This window comes from Diorhabda carinulata, chromosome 11 (genome assembly GCF_026250575.1).
Source record: "Diorhabda carinulata isolate Delta chromosome 11, icDioCari1.1, whole genome shotgun sequence".
Classification (NCBI taxonomy): Eukaryota; Metazoa; Arthropoda; class Insecta; order Coleoptera; family Chrysomelidae; genus Diorhabda; species Diorhabda carinulata.
In genome coordinates this window covers 7,696,049-7,717,583 of record NC_079470.1, presented here as the reverse complement: position 1 = coordinate 7,717,583, position 21,535 = coordinate 7,696,049, and the positions used below count along the sequence as shown (strand labels likewise).

The window sequence follows — 21,535 nt, the reverse complement described above, 5'->3', positions numbered from 1 at the left end:
AAGTAGCCAATAACCTAATTATGCCTAAACGGAGAAAATGGCATTACATGTTTGACAATAATGTTGTCTTAGTAATATTGGACATTCATAGACCTCATACGTATAGGGACCAATTTCATACGAGCATTGAAGCAAATATTAACACAGTTTTAGTCTAAAACGAGGTTTAATACAAACTACTATGAAAATAAGATTATGTGATATTCTAGTTAACTTAAATAACAACTATCTCTGTCAAACAAGACCCATGTCCTACTTGTCGTACAATAAGTTATCAATAAATAAAGAATATCGAGAGAAATATGAGATGTGCGTTATTTTTGTCCAGGAGTTCATATTGTTACAAGGAACAACCTAGTTAATGATGTGTATTGAGTTATATGACTCATTGGAGTAAGAATCCTCCAATATTATATTAATGAAATCCAAATTAAAACACTAGAGCCTTTGAGGGATGTAATTGCTATGAAATATTCTTGGCCAAAAAGCCTAGAGGCTCTAAAGCGGTAATTTCATTATTGTGAAGTTCTAATTTTGCCTTAGTAAAGTAATTTTTTTCTCAAATTCATTGTAGTATTTTATATAAAATAATATAAATTATGCTATAATTTATAATGCTATCTAGAAGTACGAAACATATTTAATAGTTTGTGTTTGTGTTCTATTTCAAAAATATCATTAGCAACATGCTTTTTTATTTTTACTGTTTCAATTTTTTTTTCAATATCTGTCATGATAATTCATCATATTGTATCACTTGTGAAATTGTAAGGAAGTTGGTCGAGGATAAGATACTCAGATATTCCCATTAATTGTCTAATCTAAAATGAACAATTTTCGATTAGTTACTAATCTTTGGATTTCATAGTGAATTCTAAAACTCGGAATCCAATCACACCAAGAAAGGAGCCTCAAATTTAAAAATATCCTGTAAATTTTTAAATTTAAATTTCTGCTTTATTATTCTTTTATAAAAATACAAATGATGTTAAATGTTCTACATACAATCAAGCTTTATTAACAACAAAAACTGAGAATTCAAAATTTTGGTTATGCAATGTACTAGAAATTTGATATTGATCAATTAAGTATTGTCATAACATATATATATATATATATATATATATATATATATATATATATATATATATATATATATATATATATATATATATATATATATATATATATATTTCTCCATATATATATATATATATATATATATTTCTCCATATATATATATATATATATATATATATATATTTCTCCATATTGGAACTAAAAAAAGCATACAGAATCATCATACAGAATAAAACTCTTATTTGGTAACTTTTTAATTTATTAAAAAAAAAATAAATGAAATAAGTAAAATATCACAAACTCTTTCTTCATGCCTGAACTTCCTGAAACAAAAAGTATTTGTTCTAGTTATTATATTTGAATTGAATTGAGAAAATTAATAGTAATTGTAGCACATATTAATAACTGAGAAATGCACCTCGAAACAAAAAATACTTTCTAATCAAATCAAAGCTGATATGGGAGCCCCGAAGAAGAGATAGGCAAGAAGGAAAGAGTCTCTTCAATTTCGATTCCTATTCATATAGAAATCTAAAGAAATAAATAGGTCCGAAAAGGATTACAAATGCCTTTTATTGATACAACCTTTCTGGAAAGCTTTTCCGGGCTAGATCACCTTATAAAGTTTCTTTGGAACCTGGAAAGCAAAATAAGCTATTCTTCGTTACTGGCTTCTTTATAAGATGAGTTTAGGTCTAGCAAAAACTTAGTGTTGATTCTGTGGGGAGGAGGATGAAACTACAGTTTATCTAGTTTAAGAATGTGTAGCCATTCCAAGCAAACACAAAAAAATATTTGGATAAGAAACCCATAGTGGTGAAGATCTCGTCTCTTTGAAGCCAGAATTCCTGTATAATGTAACCCTCTCTATCCAAATCTATATCATAAACATTTTACATTATTTCAACATACTAAAAAGAATTGTTAAATTGGTTCGAATTTTGTTAATTAATTTGATTGTTTCAAACAAAGGATAAAAATTCATGTAGCATCAACTCTTGCAATAACCTAAATAATGATAAATATGTCACAATGGTGAGGTTACATAAAATAGATTTACTAGAAGCAAACTATGTTGATATTTAATCCATAAAATAAATTAATCATACCTTTATTAACGAAATACAAATGTTCAAGTAAAAGAGACTATTTCCAATAAATCTGCTATATGATCGCAATTTATATAAAAATAAACACAAAATACACTGAGGGGTAAGTGAGATAATAACTGAATCCTCCAATGTTATAAATGACTTTTAATATTCGACAAGCATGTATTACAAAGATGAAATAAATAACAAAATCAAATGTATCCAAATGTCTATAAATCACTGAAGCGTTTTTAACAATGGTAGAATATAAAGTTATGTGAATGTAAAATTTCAATCAATTTATCAAAACGTATGCATGAAAAGACTCACCTATTTATCCTTGAATTTGATCCCGATTTTCCTTAACCATTTTTTTATAGCTTCTCTGTCATATTGACTACCACATTTTTCTAATACTCGTAGATAAAAATCATCTAAAACGGGTGTCTTACGATTTTGATAAAATTCATGCTCCACATCTGTAAAAATGCTAACAACTAGGTCAGAATTGTTTACGTCTTTGCTCTTTGAGTATGACTGATTTGGTTTTCTAGGCGACTTGATTATTTTTTCGTGATCTATTGGATTTTCTACAAGTTTATTTATATCCACTACTTTAACTATTGGACGTTCTTTTTCTTGTTTTGTTTCTTTAGTTTTTTCAATATTTACATCCTGTTCAGACTTGCTATTATGTTTGCTAATTTCAATTGATTCATCAACCTCGTTAATGTTGATGACGTTGTTAAGATCTTCAGCGAGACTGTTTAAATTGTTTGCCGGAGTTGTTTTTAGTTGCTTTTTACCTTTATTTATATGCTTCGGATTTACTTTTGCTTTCTTCGGATTTAGAATGTCAATTTCGCCTTTACGTTTCTTATTTGTAGTTTCATTAGTGCCTGATATATCCATATCATTTATAGATTTATCTACAATTGATTCATTTTCTACAGTTGTCGTTTCAGTATTCAGTTCAACGTTTGTGTATTGTGATTTCCAGTTATCTTCTGGACGTTTAACTGAATATTCTTCTATTTCCTTTTTTACAGTAATGTTGCTCCTGCTATCAACGTTTGTCTTTTCATCAATGAATTTTATATCCATACTATTTAATAGTTTTTTAAGAGTCGATTCTCCAAAACATAAACCATTTTCTTTCAACACATATTGAATATATTCCAGAGATGGAGTTTTACCTTTGCTACTAAATTCGAGTTCGATGTTTCTGAAAAAGCTTTCATCTACGAAATTTGTTCGAGGTTTAAAAGACTCCTGAGTTTCAGGTAACGTTTCTTTGCTTGTACTTGCGATTATATTTTCAGAATTATTTTGAGATGTTACATTAAGAGGTACTGAATTGGGTTGTTCAATTATTGGCGAATTGCAACTCGAATTTAAAGATCTCACATCTGATATAACTATTTCTGGAAAGTTAGTTGTAGAGGGTAAGGTAATTTTTGGTAAATCAGACCATTTTACCAATAAAATATCTGGATTTTTAAAAACGTTTTCTTGTGGGGAATCCAACATTGAGGGTATTGTAATTTCTGTAGGTATTCCAGTAATTTTTGATGTAGTGTCTATAACTGTTTTTTCTTTATCATCATGATATTGGATTCCCATTTCCTGCAACCACTCCTTATAAACTTTTTTTCTTTTAATCGGACATTTAAACTGATCAAAAACATTGAATGACTCTATGATACGTACAAGGTGACTGTACTCAGGTTTTTGATTTTGTAACATAAATGACCATTCTATTCCTTTCAGCTGAAATTTAAGATTATTAAGTAGAATTTCTCGTTTTGCTCTTTTCAGTACATCAGCAATTTTTTCGGTTAGTTCTACGTAGGGCGTTGTTGCTTTCGACACATTTTGACTATTTGTTTTAAATTTTACACCAAGGGTATTAAGCCAAACTGCAATTTGATTTTCTTGACAAGTATTACCCGTTAATTCTGTGTATTTTTCATGAAATTCCTTCAATGTTGGAATGCTCGTATTACTTTGCTCTGCACATGTTGAGTTGTCATCACAAAATTCAATTTTAAGGACATTCAACCAGTGCCTAAGGACATCTTTTGAATAATATGAAGGATTTTCGTTAAAAAATAATCTGTAAGATTGTAGATAATTGTATATAAAATTCAATGTAGGAGTTTCACCCTTTTCAATAAATTTATTACTGATACATCTCAAGATGTTGGTTATACAAACACTAGATGACTGAATATAATCTCTATCGAGTTTTAACAAATAACTAGTCATCTGTGGTGTTAAATCCACTTCGTTTGTGACAAATTGCCCATCTTCAATAGTGCTAGGATAATATAAGATGCCTATTGAATCTAGCCATTTTTGGAGTTGTTTTCTTGAACAGGTAATATTCGTTGACGAAGTTATATTTACATAAAAGTAATCTAAATTAGGTATCCGACATTTATTTTTAATTGCAGTTGTTATATCACACACCAATGAAGAATACTGATAATTTTTCATAGTAAATCTTATATTGTTTGATGTTAAATAATCTTTTAAAGTTCCTTTTGTTATATATTTATTTTTTAGTTCTTCATATATATGTTGTAAAGATGGTGTCTGCACACCTGATTTTTCTACAATGCTGTTGATTATACCTATACTTTCATTGTCCAAACATGGTTGTTTGTTATTTGAATAAAATTCCCTATTAATTGTTTTCAATTTTGAAGCTACATAAGAAGGTAAAATCGCTGCATGATGTTCTATTGGTAGTAAAGTTGGCTCTTCTTTAAATTCAATTTTCAATAGATTCAACCAATACCTGATATTTTCTTTTGTATATTGTTTTGCAAATGTTCGACTCAACATTGTGAAAAAATAGTCTAAGGTTGGTTTATTATCCAATGGTTTCAAACAATTTTTGTCATTCCAAGAATATTCTATACCAAGTATGTTCAACCATTTGATAAGATTATTTTTTGAGCAAGTAATACCTGCATCACTAATAAGCCTTTGGTAATAATTGTCTACAGTTGCTGTCATATTTAAATTGTGGAAGCTACTTTCTATGTCTGTGAGTAATTGTACAATTGTAGAATCGACCCCTGACGTTGAACTTGCTTTATAAAATTCTTTATTTGATTGCACTAATAAATTTTGTAATTCGGCTGATAAATATTTAGGCTCTTCCAGCGTTTCTATAGAATCCTCTTCTTTAAAATGAATTTTTAAATGTTTCAACCAAGTAGAGAGCGTTTCTTTAGAGTAATGATGTTCTCTCAATATTAATTGACTTTCAAAGTATGCCAAAGAGGGCGGGGAAATTATCTCTTGGTTAATTTTGAATTTTAAAGAAAGTGATTGTAACCATCTCACTAAAGTTTCTTTTGAAAACTTAAGGCCATCCCTTCCTACCAATTTCTGTAAATTGTCATAGATACGTTCAAGAGAAGGTAGATTAGTTTGAACATTTTTTTTATAAAAAAAATTATATATAGTATGTATTGCCGATTTAGCTGCTAACGGCATTTCATTTGTTTGAACTTGTTCATCTTCATATTTGATATTCAATTGATCTAACCAAGTCTTCACGGTTTCTTTGTTAAAAACTTCTTTCGTTATTTCTGAGACTGTTGCATTATAATACTTGAGGGAAGGTATTTTGTCTTCAAATCTAAACGGTTCGTATATTTTTGGAAGTAGATGTAAGAGATTTACTTCTTTTATTGTGATAAACAATGGTAGCACATTTTTTTCTTGGTCTAATGTTTCCTGATCGACGATTAAGTTTTCAATTTCCATATTTTCATCTGTTTCAGGCTCCTTTTTAGGCTCAATCAAAGATTCAGATACATCTAATTCTATCTTCGGATGCTTCTCTATAGGTGTTTCTATTTCTTCTTTTAGTTTTGTTTCAACATTTTCATTTTCTTTATATTTTATGTCAAGCTGCTCTAACCAATGTTTCAATGTGTCTTTGCTAAAGAATTCATTTGTTTTTTCTAATACTTTTACGTAATAATAATCCAATGAAGGTATATTGCCTTCAATTTTGAAAGGTTCATATATTTCCGATAGTACATTTAATAGATTCGCTTCTTTTACAGTTACAAACAATGGTTGTACATTTTTCTCTTGTTCTAGTATGTCCTCATCAACAATTAATTTCTCAATTTCAGACTCTTCAATTTTCTCTGTGGCATTTACTTCAACTTCTCTTCCAATTGAAGGTTCAGTGCTGATCAAATCTAGGTTAGAATTTTCCACTGTTTCTACTTCATCATCTGACAGAATAATGATAGTATCTTTTTTCTGAAAATAGTAGTAAGAGTTTTATGTAAATTTAGTAGAATGATAAGAGAGGTGGAAATAATTTTCATTAAATTAAATAATGTTCAAATATTCTTACCCCTGAAACAGTTTCCGCCGCATTTTTCTTAAAAGTGACTCCAATCACCTTTAACCAATGCAGTAGTTCTTTTTTGGAACACCTTATACCTGGATAATTACTACGCAATTGTTTATAATAAAAATCTAAAGTAGGTACGACACGTCCACTTAGTTTTTCAATTTGTAAAATGGCAGTTACTAAAGATTTCTTTTTTGTTTTCCCTTCTTCTCGTGATTTTATTATTTTTTTCATGGTATGATATGAAATACCACATAGCAGCGCTGATTGCTGCAGTTTATTTTTGCCTGGAGGTATGTCAGTGGGTTCAAGTTTTTTATAAACAGTGAAACATACTCCTTGGGATTGTTCATCTAGTTCAAGTATGTCTTCAATTATTGAGATCTCATGTGGCGCTACTTTTACTCTGTAAACAATATCTAAGTTTTGACTTTTGAAATACAAACTTATCATTTAAAAATAGTTTAAGTTTTTAATGATTTAATTAATTTAAATGGTTCTAGGTTTTTCCCTATTGTGTAAAAATAGCAACAACTATATTTGTACAAAATTAGACATTACTGGAACTGTTTTATTTCAATTATTATTTTTTTCCCAAAACACATCACTAAACAATTTCTCAAAATTTTCAAAAAAGAATAAAACACGTAAAAATCCAAACCAGTGAGAATGAATTTCTAGTAATTGGTAACTCTTTGGAAAAGACAAAAGTTAATATAAGTTCAACTTGAAACTATCAAAAATATAAATTTAGTTCATAAACATGTTAAATGAAACTACTAAATCATAATGAGTTGTTTTACATTATATTAAAGAAACTTATACTAAAAAAGTGATAGAGTTACTTACATTGCAGCTTTACCAGGTATATTGAGTGAAGGAACAGCATCATCATTTATTTTTTGTAGCCTTCCTCTAAAATCACATTGTCGAAAATGTCTTTGACACACAAGATACTTGTATGGAATAGCAGGATCCAATTTGATTGTAGAAGGATCTTCTTCTAGAGCTTTTAGCCAAGAATCAAATCTCTGTTCTGTTAAACTATAAATAAAATATTATTATATTGAGTAACAAAAGATATGTCCATAATAATCATGAATCTAAATATATAATCCATCAATTTCTGGAAAAATAAGTTCTCTTGAAATATGCTGCTACTTATGTAATCTGTTTAGCTCATCAAGTTTTTAGGGCTGTGTAGCAAATTGTTCAAAGTGGTACAATCATTTTTTTGTTTTCTTATTAATCTGGAATACCTATTTATTTGGATAATCAAATTTAAGTATTATTCATAAAAGAAATAAAGAATGGGTGTTTGAAACCTTAAAAAATATGAAGCCATAACAAAATGCAAAACTATATTCATCATAAAATGTCAAATATAACTTTCAGATATCAGAATCAATATTAATCAGAAAATTTGTCTATGGTTTCATTAAGACAGAAAACAAGTGCACTGTTTCACTTGCACGACCCTGTCTATGGTCTTTTTTATATAATTTGAGCTCGAAAACATTTATTTACTGAATAGTTATTACTTTATGAAAATTGCTTACCAGAAATAATTTAAATCTGCACTTCTTCCTTTTGTCGGACATCCTTCTACCATACATTTAATTTCTGGTAAAGTTACTGATGGTTTTGGTTGTAAAATTTGTGGCTTTGTTTGTGAAATTATTGGTTTTTGTTTAAAGTTATTAAATGGCAAATTAACAGTGTTTGTTTGTTTAGGGTGTAAAACTGTAACTGGTTGATAATCCTCCTCAAAAACATCATCTATTTCAACATTATCTTCAAGAGATTCTTCCTTTATTTCTATAATTTCCTCTAAACCTGTAATATTTATCTCGCACATTATTTTATTTATATTACAAAAATCTTGTTATGAGAGGTATAAAAATAATACACTAAAATAGTGAGAGTGGATTGTTATACACCTATGAAACTTTTCATTAATCAAGAAATTTGAATAAAACAATCACAACCGAAATCTTATAGTGAACATTTTTCATTTGTATTACAATTTTATTTAAAATAAAACATTTTTTTATCGTACCTATTCCATGTCAAATTTATGAAAACTTATCTTTTCAAGAAAATCAGAATAATTATAATGCAATAATATCTTCAAATAATTTCAAATTTAATAAACATTTGATAACACAAAATATGTGGCAAATATTTTTATATCAATTGCTGATCATAAAATTTTTCTTTTTATAATTCTGAATGTTTACATTTTCTTTATACTCTTTATAGCTGTAAAAAACGAAATTTTCTCTCATTAATTTATTGTGCTTGGTATAGTTAACCTTGTTTATAGAGTAAAAGGGTTATTAATTTTATTTAATACATAAATCATTGATTAAATGTGAAATTTCAGTATAGTAAATAACATCTACCTTCATAACAATCAATGGCAAAGTGCGGTTAAGAAAACATTCTATACAAAATGCAGAAGTATACTCACAGTCGTCCATATCTATTTTATATGTCACCCAAGTAAAACATTACACCGAATACTGTAAAAAAATTGGTTTAGATGAGTGAATAAGATCTATAACCTAAATATTTTTATTAAATGCACCACAATAAACACATTCGGTAATGCCAATAGTCTAAATATTCCACACATTGGTTACTTTTCCATCATCGAATAACCGAAAATTCTCTCGACTACTCCTGGTTCTAAACTATCGTGTTTGTTCGCTTGTCGCCGTAACCACAGATGCCGTAACTATGTCTACTAAACCCATACTTATCTTTTCGTCAATAACAATGCTACATTGTCGGCATATGAAAAATTTATATAAAGAAAAAGGAGAGAATACTTTCTATTATGAAAAACTGTTTCTTGTAAATTTTGTCGAATCTGGAGAAAAATTAGGATCTTTACAACGTTGCCATTATTTATTTTTAGTAACCAAATACTCTGGGTTGTTTTCGATTATTGTCTAAGACTAATATAAGCTATAAAATTTCGTCTTAGAAAAAAATTTTTTTCGAATTTTTCACACTATTACTGGCGTTTTATCCGTCCGTCTGTTACGAAGGAAATTTTGGGAATTATTAGTTTTTTTTTAAAGACCAACAGACAGAGAAACGTCAAATTTTTATCTTTCTCTAAAAAAAAGTCTAAGAAATCATCCCATACATCTACATATATAAGATAAGGTTCTGCATTTTTTGTATTAGTTCACTGGAATCTGGAAAACTTAGTCTCTAAGTAAAAAATGCGACGAGAGGGCGACGACTTGTTTACTTGCTTAATCCAATAATTATATATCAATTTATAACTACCATATATAGTACTTGCAAATATATATTAGTCCACTTACATCAGTAAGTTTTTTACGAGATTTCGTCCTTTTTATGTCCAACATAAATATATTGTAAATATTACTCGTCTAAAAACATATTCGGCTCTTTATATTGGTTTTATGCAGTTTTCAGGAAATTTTATTTTAATCTCTATTAGCGTGTGTAGAGGTGGGTATAATATTTATGTCGTATCGTCGTATCGGTAACTTGAATAACGACATTTCCAAATAAGTATTAAATAAACATCTAATAAAATTATGTTGATAAAAATGATGTATGGGTCACAAAATATGAGGAAAATCATTTAATCAAAATCGAAATTTGCTTTGTGTGATATAAAACTTTATTATTAGCATTAGCAGAACTTCGAAGGTACAGACCCTCAAAAGTGGTCGAGATATGGAACATTTACCTTGCTCTGACAGACCATCGCGTATTCAAATTAACTTGATATTACTTATGTAAAACCGTAGTAACCGTGAATTTTTGTTTATTGAACCCATTCTTAAAATTTTAAATGATATAGTTAAACATTAATTTGACCTTAGTCATAATAATAAATGTCTCTGAGAACGTAAAGCTATCAATTTGTATATTTTTTCTGTTGAAAATATAAAGCATATTTATACTAGTTAACTATTTTGAAGCGTAACTGTTGATAGTGAAATTCACTATATATATAGTGAATCCCAACTCTACTTTTATTACTGCTTGTCCAGCGTTATACAACGTTGCCAGTTTGTTTTAAATATACCTGAGTTGTATACCATTACTTTGAATTTTGAACCTTTTGTGAACAATTTTAATTATTTTCAGCGGAAGGTGATAAGGGAAGGAGCACCTTGGATGTAATTTTAGCTACAACATATTGTAGATCACAAATTCATTTATCCCGACAATTAGCTTTACTCCATCCAGAATTAACCATGCCTATGTTTTCAGGTAATAGATGTAATTTCAAATTATAAATATTTTTTGTAGCTAAATTATGATATATGAACACGATTTTACAAAGGAATAAAGAAAACTTTGAATGAAAGATTAGAATAAAAAGTGATTATTTAAAAAAATCCATTCAATTAATTAACAAACGGACCAAAAATAGTTAAATTTAACATTTGTGAAGGGGTATCAAGGATTTTTATAATTATTAGTTTATAAAAGCGATTTTATTGCTACTTTGTTAATTTCAGAAATTACGTATAGATTTCAAACAGCTCGTCCTGAGGTGCGACAATTGTTATTACAATATTTATTGCCATGGCTACATAATATGGAATTGGTTGATCCAAATATACCTCCAACTAATACTCACATGTACCAGGTAAACTAAGCATGAAATATTTCGAGATAGGTGATGTGAATCTAAACTACAATGCTCTATAAATTAAAATATAATATTTTTTATTTTCCATGTTGTTCAGTTTTATACCGGAGAATTGAACGCTGAGAGAAAAGAGGGTTGGGGATCCGCAGAAGCTACCGAGATGGTCCTCAACAATATCTTTTACATCACAGCTAAGGTATTGCCAATAATAGATTAAAATTCAATATATTTAAATTACCTATTACTGTAATTGTATTATTCCAGTTTGGAGATAACCACCCAAAAGAAATAGAAGAAACTTGGGCGACACTTTGTACTTCATGGCCCAATAACATGAAAGTTATTATTCGTTACCTCATTATAGTCTCAGGAATGGCTCCTTGCGAACTCTTACCATATGTAAGTTTTCAATTGAACCTAAATGTTTTTTTTCTAGTATTATTCTATTAATCTATGATATTCATAGGCTGTTAAAACTTTATATGTCGATTGACTTTCATTTTTTATAATTTATTTTAGGCGAAAAGAGTAGTACTGTACTTGGCAAGAGTACAGTCTGCAAGATTGTTGGATGAGATGATGATAGAATTACAAACAGTCGAAACACTCAATTGTTTGATAGAACGAACGGAGACGCCCCCATTTTATAGACTGACTGTAATGAGGAAAGCCTCTAGTCATTCAGATGGAGCTAATGGGGTAGCAGGGCAGACCGATTCTAGCAGTAGAAATGATCTAAGTAAATCTTTCGTTTTGTTAACTTCCTCTTTTTAAAAAATAACAAGTATTAATTGTTTTTAAGGTATAGAGAAAGGCACTATACATACAAAACGACACAGTGGAGAAGATCCATCAAAAACATCAATAATGAAGTCTGATTCTGGATCGAATATATTCTCAGACTTTGCAATGACCCGTCCAGAGAAAAAGTGTCAGGAGGAAATGATAAGCTCCCTAGAAGAGGTTCGAACATAAAAAAGATTTTTATAACAATAATTTCGTGTACATTTAATAATGTATGCAATGGAAATTAACACGTTTACAGGCCTAAAGAGATTTTCCAGATCACTTTGACTCGATCTCCATTTAAAATCTTTCACCCCATATATAGTGTGTGAAATAAATTTTTGGAACTTTTGACAGTATTGCATAATTACCTAATTTTCTCCCCTACTACTCAGTAATAATTCGCAGACATGTAGATAATTCTGTATTATTTTTATTCGGTTATAATAACTCTATGTGCTAAAAAAACATTCATAGTTTTTCTAAAATGATGGTATTTTGAAAGCAGAGCAGTATCATCATAGTTGCTTGTCCAAAAAGGTACCCTCATTGGATATGGATATTGGATTGAAACTATAATTCCTTCTCGTTGGCTTTCCAAGCTGTGTTTGCCTAAATTATACAAAAATTATATGATGAACAACCCTTAACTACATGTTGAGCTCGGTTATTGCAATATAGAAGCATGTTAAAACAATTTTATAGATTTTAGATAAAATAGCATAACCGGCATGATGTTTATTACAATGTCCAAATGAAAATTTGTTATAAATAGACAAATGGAATAGATAAAACCGCTTGCTATAACATACTACAATATAGGAAAACTAATGATTTCTCTTGTCTAATATCTCTGGAAGTTTATTGATTGGTTCAAGAAACTCGTTGTGGGACATTCATCATCAAAACTAAAAAAAATTAAAGAGGTGTTATTGATGTGACATAAAACCAACAGTTACTTTAACATCAAAAGCATTCAAAAAAGGGTCAAGAAACTTGTTGATATGTGTTAATTCTCTGAGAATTTTGGACCCTCAAATAGTTTTTAAAATATATTTCTATTATTGACATATTGTTTCATAAAAATTATGATTCTTGATTGAAATTTTTTTACGTATTTCAAAGATGATTAGAAATAAAAAAAACTTTAATACAATTTAACTTTATACAATTATAATACATTGTATTTTTAAGTGCATAAGAAAGTATAAATAAAGAAATCAAACACAAGTAAAAACATTTAATAAACTTTTTTAGGTAGCTATAGAAGAAGATGTTTTACTTCGAGACAAAACCAATATGTCAGTTTCTCAGCCTCACCCTTTACCTATGCCAGAATTCGGTGGATACTTTGCACCTTTAACAGAATATTTACCTGATAGTTCACAACCAATTTCTGGATTTCATAGGTAATAACAAAATATGATGAAAAACATTTTTTTTTAACTAATATTTATATATAAGATGTATTAAAATGTATTATTATAGGTGCAACGTGGGAGTGATGCTGCTCTGCGACATAGTTGTAGATGGAATAGAGTTAGATTGGACTGTCCACGTACCATTGATGCTTCACATCTTATTCTTGGGTCTAGATCACACTCGCCCTTTGGTTCATCAACATTGCAAACAGCTGTTGTTGAATCTGTTAATCGTTTTGGCGGTTCATAATGACCATCTCACAGTTGCGCACATTTTACTAAATTGTAAGACGAAACAATTGGAGTTGGGATTAACAACGCCCACTTTGAATAATGTTGTTGAACATACTTTTACTGGTAAACCTGTACTAAAATTATTTTTAATGATTTATTGTTTATCAAAACAAATTATCTAGGAATTAAATTAAACCAGATACTCCAAGAAATGTCTAGTTCTATATCTAGCTTCATTTATTTATTATTCACCTTTTAGTTTTTCTTTTAGTCTTTCTAGAATAAGTCCAGCTTTGATTTCATTTGTAACATTCAAGTAATGAGATGATGTGTTCACCATTCTATAGTTTTTCTTTCATCTACTCAATCGTAATTGACAAAACTTGTCTATTGATAAACTTATATGTTTTTTTATTAATTCTACTGGAATATCTTTGATTTCATTTCTTGTTTGGTCGATAACTTGTGATATTTAATATTCCCTGCTAATTTTCTGCTTGCTTAAAAAGTTCATCTGCGTTGTTTATGGTTTATATATATTTTTTTGTTGTAGAGTCAAATCCAACCATTAACGAATTTTTATTACATCAAATTGGTCATGGTAATAACATTGAGGCTACTAATAAATCAATATCTCAAGCAGCTACCAACATAAAAACTGAAGAAATTCGTAAGTTTTTAGTACGCTTGATTATTCTTTTATCTTTTCAAATAATTCATATTTTTAGTTGAAGAAAAAGACATTTCAATACCGCAAGTGGTGGTAGTACCAGAAAATGTCGAACCGGTTCCTATGACAAAAGTAGAATTAACTGTGTCTGTGATAATAAAGTCTCTCATACAGTTTCTAGCGTCTCGTCAAAACTCTCCTCTCTGGAATTACGAAGATATAACAGCGAAAGTTTGGTCAATAAAAAGCGTCGAACAAATTGATATTTTCATGCAATATGTGCTCAAAGTTTTTAGAGAATCTTTACCGAACGCACATATTAACGAAAGATGGGCTCAAACAGCATTACAGTTAGGCTTAAGCTGTTCCTCGAGACATTATGCTGGAAGATCTCTACAAATTTTCAGGGCTTTGCGGGTTCCTATTACTTCAAGGATGTTATCTGACATATTAAGTCGTTTAGTCGAGACTGTAGCTGAGCAAGGTGAAGATATGCAAGGTAAGCTCATGTTCTAAGAGTAACAACTAATCAATTTAATGTGATCCAATGTATAATATAGTTATATAAAATAGTGAGGAATTGGAATTTTCTTTTTATGTTATCTGACATATTAAGTTGTTTAGTTGAAACTGTAGCTGAGCAAGGTAAGCGTACGTTCAAAGAATAGTTATATAATACAGTGAGGAATTGGAATTGTCTTCTTATATGTTATCTGACATATTAAGTCGTTTAATTGAGACCAATATTTTGATATTCAATATAAATAAGCAAATTGGTCAATATCATATTTTGATAAAGACTTAAAGAAAAGTCGAAACGTCAAAATTTATCTTTTTTTTAAAAACTATCAAAAAAAACTAATTTTAAAACATTTAGATGCATTAATATATCAGAAGGTCTAAGAAATAAGAAATTGTGAAAAAAATAGTGAAGCTTACCATAAATTAGAGACATTAAATCAAATTCAAGTAGACCGTATTAATGCAATGGAAATGAGATTTCTCAGGAAAATAGAAAATTAAGGAAAAACGATCGAATCCAAAATAGCAGGTAAAAATTATAGAGAAAAACCAAGAGAAAGATGAATTCAAAATGTGAAAGGAGGGCAAAGGGGATAAAATGGGAAGGAATAAAACAGCCAATGAAAGATAGAAAGGGATATGTCATGACCCCCGATCGAACCACACGATAATCTATCTTAGAATTTAATAAAAATAAAATATATATTCTTAGAAAATATAAAGTTGTCCATAAAATTGAGCATTTATCTTCACTTGGTAATGGTATAAATTAATCTCTAACTGTCTAAGCTAGTTTCAGTTAACCGTATTGTTGTTGGTGTAGAATTGACAGTTTTCCATCCAACAAGTAACTTCCAGTGTTTAGCTGGATGAATGTTAGTGGAATAAAGTACTTTTTGTAAACTCCACAACATTGCAATTATACAATTACAAACTAATCTGGTGTTCGAAGATAAATTTCAAACAACTATTCCTCAAGCACAATGAATTTTTAATTCTACTTCATAAAAAAGTGAAATTTCATAAAAAATAAAACCTCAAAAATTGTTACAAATTATTGTTTTCTACTATCAACTATATACATTCATGATTTAAATTTTATTTTTTATAGGTTATGTAACGGAACTTTTGCTTACACTTGAAGCGGCCGTCGAATCTCTGGAATCAGATTTTCGTCCCTTAGATTTTATGAAAGATTTCTTCAAATCGACCCCTAATTTAAACAACAAAGAAGCGATGCCCGTAAGGAGGAACGCAGAAGGTTCTCCAATTAATTTGGCTGCGACTCCTGTTTTCTATTCTCCGATTATAGGACATGCGAGGAGTACTAGTTATTCGGTCTCGTACGGTTTTAGGAAGAATACACAATCTACTACGGACGTTAAAGAGAGAAATCGACATAGCAACGATTTAGACCATAGGTGAGTTTGTTCCGATCTAATTAGTTTTATAGTCAATGTTCAGTTTTGAAACCCCTTTAAAAATTGTATAGTTAAGCCTTACACGTTAATTTTTAGGAAATTCTCTCCTAACAATCTTTCCAGATCTCGATCGGCTCAGAGTTTAAAGATGTTGGGAGATACAGCTACACAAGATGACAAACTTACAATACTGGCGCAACTTTTTTGGTTAGCAGTCTCTCTATTAGAGTCCGATTACGAACACGAGTTTCTTTTGGCCGTCCGACTGTTAGCTAGCGTTATGCATAGGTTACCATTAGATAGACCCGATGCAAGGGATAAAGTTGAAAAACTGCAATCACAGCTACGTTGGAATTCATTCCCAGGGGTACATGCTCTGCTATTAAAGGTTAGTACATCTTTCTATATTATGTATACCAACAGTTTCCTGTTTTATATTTTTTATCGTATTGATAATTTCTTAATCTATTTCTAACAGCATTACAGTTATTACAATAAATCTTATGTACAATATTACAACTTTTATTTTTGGATGTTTTAGATTGTAGTTTAGAGAGATAGTTTTTAACATTTTGATGATTTGATTACTTGTTTAAAATGATAATATGCTGTATTTAACATTAAATTACGATTTGTTTATCTTAGAACAGTTAAATAATTGATATATTATCCTTCTTTTCCCCCTCAATAAAACTGTTTAGTTTTTAATCGATTCTATTCCTTTTTTCAGGGCTGTACACATCAAAATATATATGAACCAGTGACTGCGCTTTTATCACATTTTACCCCTCTGTTAAACTTTGTCGTAGTGGATCCATCTCAAAGTATAGCTTTTCCTATGAATGTAATAGCTTTATTACCTTATATGCTTTTGAATTATGAAGATGCCAATGAATTGTGTATTAGAGCAGCAGAAAATATTGCACAGGTACATACTGGATTGATAAGTGCATTATTTATTATTATCACTTTTGTAACTGGGAATCGGTAATATGAGAATTATTAATTTGTACAATTAAGTTTATATATTTTCAGTAACTCCTATAGTGATGACTGTAATACTGGGGATTATAACATAATTTCTTTTAACCATCAGCTGTAGTACTCGAAAGGTTTGGTTGGTATATTGCGATAGTTTTATCCCACAGAAAATAGAAAGATACCTGCTCTATACTTTTTAAGAAAGTATTTTTTTTCTTTTTCATATTTATATGAACTCTTCTTTGAACTTGGATAACATTTATATATTTATAAACAGTTTAGTTGACATGATGAAACATTTTGATTTTGCATAAATCAGAAAGTTACTTGTTCAATAATTTTTGAGAAATTGTGAAAATGATCAAAAATTTGATTTTCTTACAAAATCATCACTTTTACCTTGACACAGGTTTATGATAAATTATTTATTATAATGCAAAATCTAGTTTATGGCGAGCAGGAATCACTAATTGAAAAGACCTGTAAATGACAACATTATTTAAATTTGTTTAAAAAGTTGTATTTTACCTTGTCAAAATCGACCAAATACTTTAAAATAAAATATAAATAATAGAAATAAATCAACAAAACTGCCATTTTATGTTTCGCTGCATTTACAATTTTGTTTAAAAAGAAATTAAAAAAAAAATATTTGAGATTATAAGATACAGTGAAGTAACTAGATACCAGTTAAAAAATGATAAATCACCTCCAATAAAATAGACATTCACCAAAATGGAAAACATAGCATAATTTGTTGAAAACTGTTATTTTTTTTTAACATTAAATTTATTATTTAGGTGAGCATTGAGAAAAGTAAGAAATTGGAAAATCTTGGTACTGTAATGAATCTCTACAGCAGAAGAACTTTCAGCAAAGAAAGTTTCCAATGGACCAAATGCGTAGTAAAATATCTCCATGACACTTACTCACACTTAAGTCTGAACATGCTTTCCTTCCTAATAGAAGTATTAGAAAAAGGACCTAATAACCTGCAGCTGCCCATTTTAAACATCATACATTGCATTTTGCACTACGTGGATTTAGCTTCAGCAGCTGCTCAACCAGTTAATGCCGATTTGTTAAAAATTATTGTAAAATATATTGAGGGAACCAATTGGAAAGAATCATTAAAAATTCTAAAATTAGTTGTGAGTAGATCGAGTTCTTTAGTAGCTCCACCAATTACAATCCATTCACATTGGGAAAGTTCACCAATGCCACACCCTTCTTTCAACGAAGATAGTATTTTCTCCAAAAAAGAGTTACCAGGTTAGCGTTTTATATTATTTTTTTAATTGTCCAATAATTTATACAAATAAAAAAAATTGTTAAAAAATTATTTTTTCTAGGAAGAACAATGGAGTTTACTTTCGACATGTCTCAAACTCCAGTTATTGGTAGAAGATTCTTAAGTAAATCCGAAGAACATTCTACTTCCAAAATCTCTTCAACCCCAAGAAGGTCATGTTCTATTAGTCCAGCTGATACTTCCCCTCCTTCAGGATGGAAGAGACCGTGGATGTCGCAGGTGAAACTATTTGAATATATCTACATAAATAGAGATATATTAAAATAACCTAAAACGAATCTTTATATATTAATTAACTCTGAAAACTGACACAAAAATAAAACTAAATTATTATATACCACCTAACAAATACTTAAAGAATCCTTTACCTTAGATGTTAGCTTTTTTTATCCAAACTATCAAAAGGGCTTAGTGAAGTACTGAAGTTGCAGTTGTTGCAGATACCTCAAGAACTCCATATATCATCGGATGCTGATACATAACCTAAAATGCTATTAAAGGAATCTATTAACAACAAATAATTCTTTTTTGCAGGGTAGAGTGAGAGAATGCTTGGTAAATCTTCTAACAACATGTGGACAACGGGTCGGATTACCAAAAAGTCCATCTGTAAGACAATTTATATTGATCAAAACGTTTTGATTAATTGATATTTGTGTTTTAGGTTATTTTCAGTCAAACTTCCGATATTATTGAAAGGCAATCGAGTATGGCATCGAGTACTGAAGAAGTTTCAGTCGGTAATAATGACATGAGCGGTGGTTCCCGAAGAGATGATGCTGCAACAGAATTTGGAGTTTTCAAAGATTTTGACTTTTTAGAATACGAAAGCGAAAGTATTGAGGTACTAATCGTACAGATTTTCGCTAATATTTTTCTGTAATGAATTGTTTTTAGGGTGAAAGTACAGATAACTTTAACTGGGGAGTGAGGAGAAGACCACTTAGCCAAGGTGAAGATGATCAAACTAATCTAAAGCAACTGGAAGACAGTGTTAGTGAAAAAACGCCAGTACTAACAGTAAGAAAGGTACACGTCTGTCCTTTTGACCATAATGTGAGTTGACGTTTTTATGTATAACTTGCAAATGTTGGTCAAACTTACAAATAGTTCATAAAAGAATAAGTAGATACTAACTGTTTGTCGTTTTAAGCTTTAAATGTGCTGCAACATCAATCAAAATTAGAACTTCGGTAATTGATAATTGGTATAGAGGAGCTACGTAGTAAAGTACTTTTTTATAAGGTTTTCAATTAGTGTTATTTCTATATCCAATACCAGTTTTATTATTGAAATATCATTTCTATTTTCCTCGATTTACTTGTAGAATTGAGAAGAAATCATATACCAAATAAAATGTTCGAATCATCTTTCTATATTTTCATTGTTGATTTAATAAATTACATTCAAATGCTGATATGATTCTAATTAAAGAGCTGTATGAAGTGCGTTGAAAAAGTATCTAGGTTATGTAATATAAACTGTTACTTTGAGTGTTTAGTTAGTCTTAGAAAAGAGGAATTGAATACAAGTCTTTAGTTAATAGTTAGACTAAACATACTTTGAAGTGACGTATTGTATAAACACATAAAAATATAGATGGAAATCGATGTAACGGAGTAGGAAAACAGATTTCAACAGTGTAAAAAATCAATTAGAAGGAAGTATCGATAGCGTAGGTGTTACAAGTTGTTTTTGATAACAGAGGTGTATCAATCGTTCAGTGTGTATAACTAAGAGGGTGACCATATACAACAGTAGTAAACATAAAAAAAATTATAATTCGAAAGCAGTACAGAATAATATGGGAGTAGGTAGTAAGGTAAAGTTACAACATTTACTTCTTTTTGAAAGTATTCAAGTTACTAATTACTTTTTTCAAAAAATGCTGTAATTTATTCGCTACCTCTCCTACTTTAGGTGTTGATGTAATCTTTCTTCTCCATTTGGTTCTATCCTTCGCTTCTTGTTTATCCTATTCCTAGTTCATTCATCTTTTCTGTTGTCTGATATTTCCGTATTCCATTTTCTTCTGGGTCTATTCTTTTTTTTTATTTTCCATATCATCTCAAGTCTTATGCACCACTTCATTCTCACTATGTGTTAAAACCATTTCAAATATTGTTCATTTAATACTGTCTCGTAAATTCTCAATTTTGTTAGTTTTGATACCCCCTTTTTTTTGACAAATACTCTGTGTAGCCGTTAATTCTTCTATATGGTTTTACAATTGTCCTTGGATACTTTAGCTTGTTAACACTTTTCTTCTTCTTCTGTTGTTATACTTGCACGTTCATCTCTTCTAGTATGTTTAATATTTTCATTATTTTTATCTTTTGTTTGTTTATCTCCCGACCGTATTGTTTCCTTTCATCACTCCACTTTTCTATTCTGTCTTGTAGCTTTTCCTTTGTGTTAATAAATATTTCTAGGTCGACCACATACATTAGTTCGTTTGTGTAAATTGGTCACAGTTTGTTGTATCCTATATGTGTTATCTTTTCTCTTTTTTCACTTGTTCATATATCTCATCTATGATTAATAGAAACTTTTCTATTTCCCATTATTCAATATTTTCTCTAAATCAACTAGTGCATCATAAATTCCATTGTCTTTCTGTTTTATTTGTGTCAAAGTTCCAATTTTGTGCTATCAGTTGAATCCAAAAGCTTCGTGTATATCGTTTAATGTGTTGTGTATCTTCTGTTTTCAATTCTACATTCATATAAATTGCTTGTACTATAATTTATGAAACAAAAAACATTATTGTCTAAATGAAACTTATATACTTTAACCTTACTAGGATATTGTGACAGCTCTAATAATGAAAATTGTCAATATTATAAATATATAATTTTTGCTTCCTATAAAAAAATTTGTTTTGACTTCTTTATATCATTTTCCAAGATTTTAACATTTGATTATTATAACTCCTAACTAGAATCTACTTTATTTGTTCAACTAGTTCATTATTGA

The 21,535-nt window shown here is 29.4% G+C and overlaps 2 protein-coding genes across 7 annotated transcripts in view; one reads left to right on the top strand and one right to left on the bottom strand.

Annotated features, from left to right (window-relative positions):
- LOC130899340 (protein furry) overlaps positions 1-21,535 on the top strand; it is a 38,186-nt gene that overhangs the window by 11,947 nt on the left and 4,704 nt on the right. Inside the window, exons 18-35 of one of the 4 annotated variants that reach the window (XM_057809219.1) lie at positions 10,702-10,827; positions 11,079-11,209; positions 11,310-11,408; positions 11,477-11,611; positions 11,732-11,951; positions 12,015-12,175; positions 13,256-13,407; positions 13,487-13,776; positions 14,207-14,323; positions 14,382-14,822; positions 15,957-16,266; positions 16,363-16,654; positions 16,997-17,194; positions 18,048-18,519; positions 18,600-18,778; positions 19,094-19,168; positions 19,224-19,403; positions 19,457-19,615. In XM_057809219.1, the coding sequence (XP_057665202.1) occupies positions 10,702-10,827; positions 11,079-11,209; positions 11,310-11,408; positions 11,477-11,611; positions 11,732-11,951; positions 12,015-12,175; positions 13,256-13,407; positions 13,487-13,776; positions 14,207-14,323; positions 14,382-14,822; positions 15,957-16,266; positions 16,363-16,654; positions 16,997-17,194; positions 18,048-18,519; positions 18,600-18,778; positions 19,094-19,168; positions 19,224-19,403; positions 19,457-19,615 (3,737 nt within the window). The remainder of the gene's footprint in view (positions 1-10,701; positions 10,828-11,078; positions 11,210-11,309; positions 11,409-11,476; positions 11,612-11,731; positions 11,952-12,014; positions 12,176-13,255; positions 13,408-13,486; positions 13,777-14,206; positions 14,324-14,381; positions 14,823-15,956; positions 16,267-16,362; positions 16,655-16,996; positions 17,195-18,047; positions 18,520-18,599; positions 18,779-19,093; positions 19,169-19,223; positions 19,404-19,456; positions 19,616-21,535) is intronic. The other 3 variants (XM_057809223.1, XM_057809222.1, XM_057809220.1) reach the window with 3 other exon arrangements.
- Positions 1,322-9,998, bottom strand: LOC130899341 (uncharacterized). 3 transcript variants are annotated; one of them, XM_057809225.1, is made up of 7 exons: positions 9,903-9,998; positions 9,035-9,086; positions 8,121-8,397; positions 7,411-7,605; positions 6,562-6,967; positions 2,502-6,464; positions 1,322-1,403 (listed from the first exon to the last, which is right to left on the bottom strand). In XM_057809225.1, the coding sequence occupies exons 2-6, from the start codon at positions 9,042-9,044 to the stop codon at positions 2,502-2,504; spliced, it is 4,851 nt and encodes a 1,616-aa protein (XP_057665208.1). In that variant the 5' UTR covers positions 9,045-9,086; positions 9,903-9,998; the 3' UTR covers positions 1,322-1,403. The 3 variants fall into 3 exon arrangements, with proteins under 3 accessions (XP_057665208.1, XP_057665209.1, XP_057665207.1); XM_057809226.1 differs by lacking the exon at positions 9,903-9,998 and having other exon boundaries at positions 1,322-1,717; positions 9,035-9,460; XM_057809224.1 differs by lacking the exon at positions 9,903-9,998 and having other exon boundaries at positions 9,035-9,422.

Coding starts and splice junctions, on each gene's coding strand:
- LOC130899341 (XM_057809225.1), bottom strand. Junction 7,606..8,120: donor GCAGATTTAAATTATTTCTG/GTAAGCAATTTT, acceptor TTTTATTTATAG/TTTAACAGAACAGAGATTTG. Junction 6,968..7,410: donor ATACCTGGTAAAGCTGCAAT/GTAAGTAACTCT, acceptor TATTGTTTACAG/AGTAAAAGTAGCGCCACATG.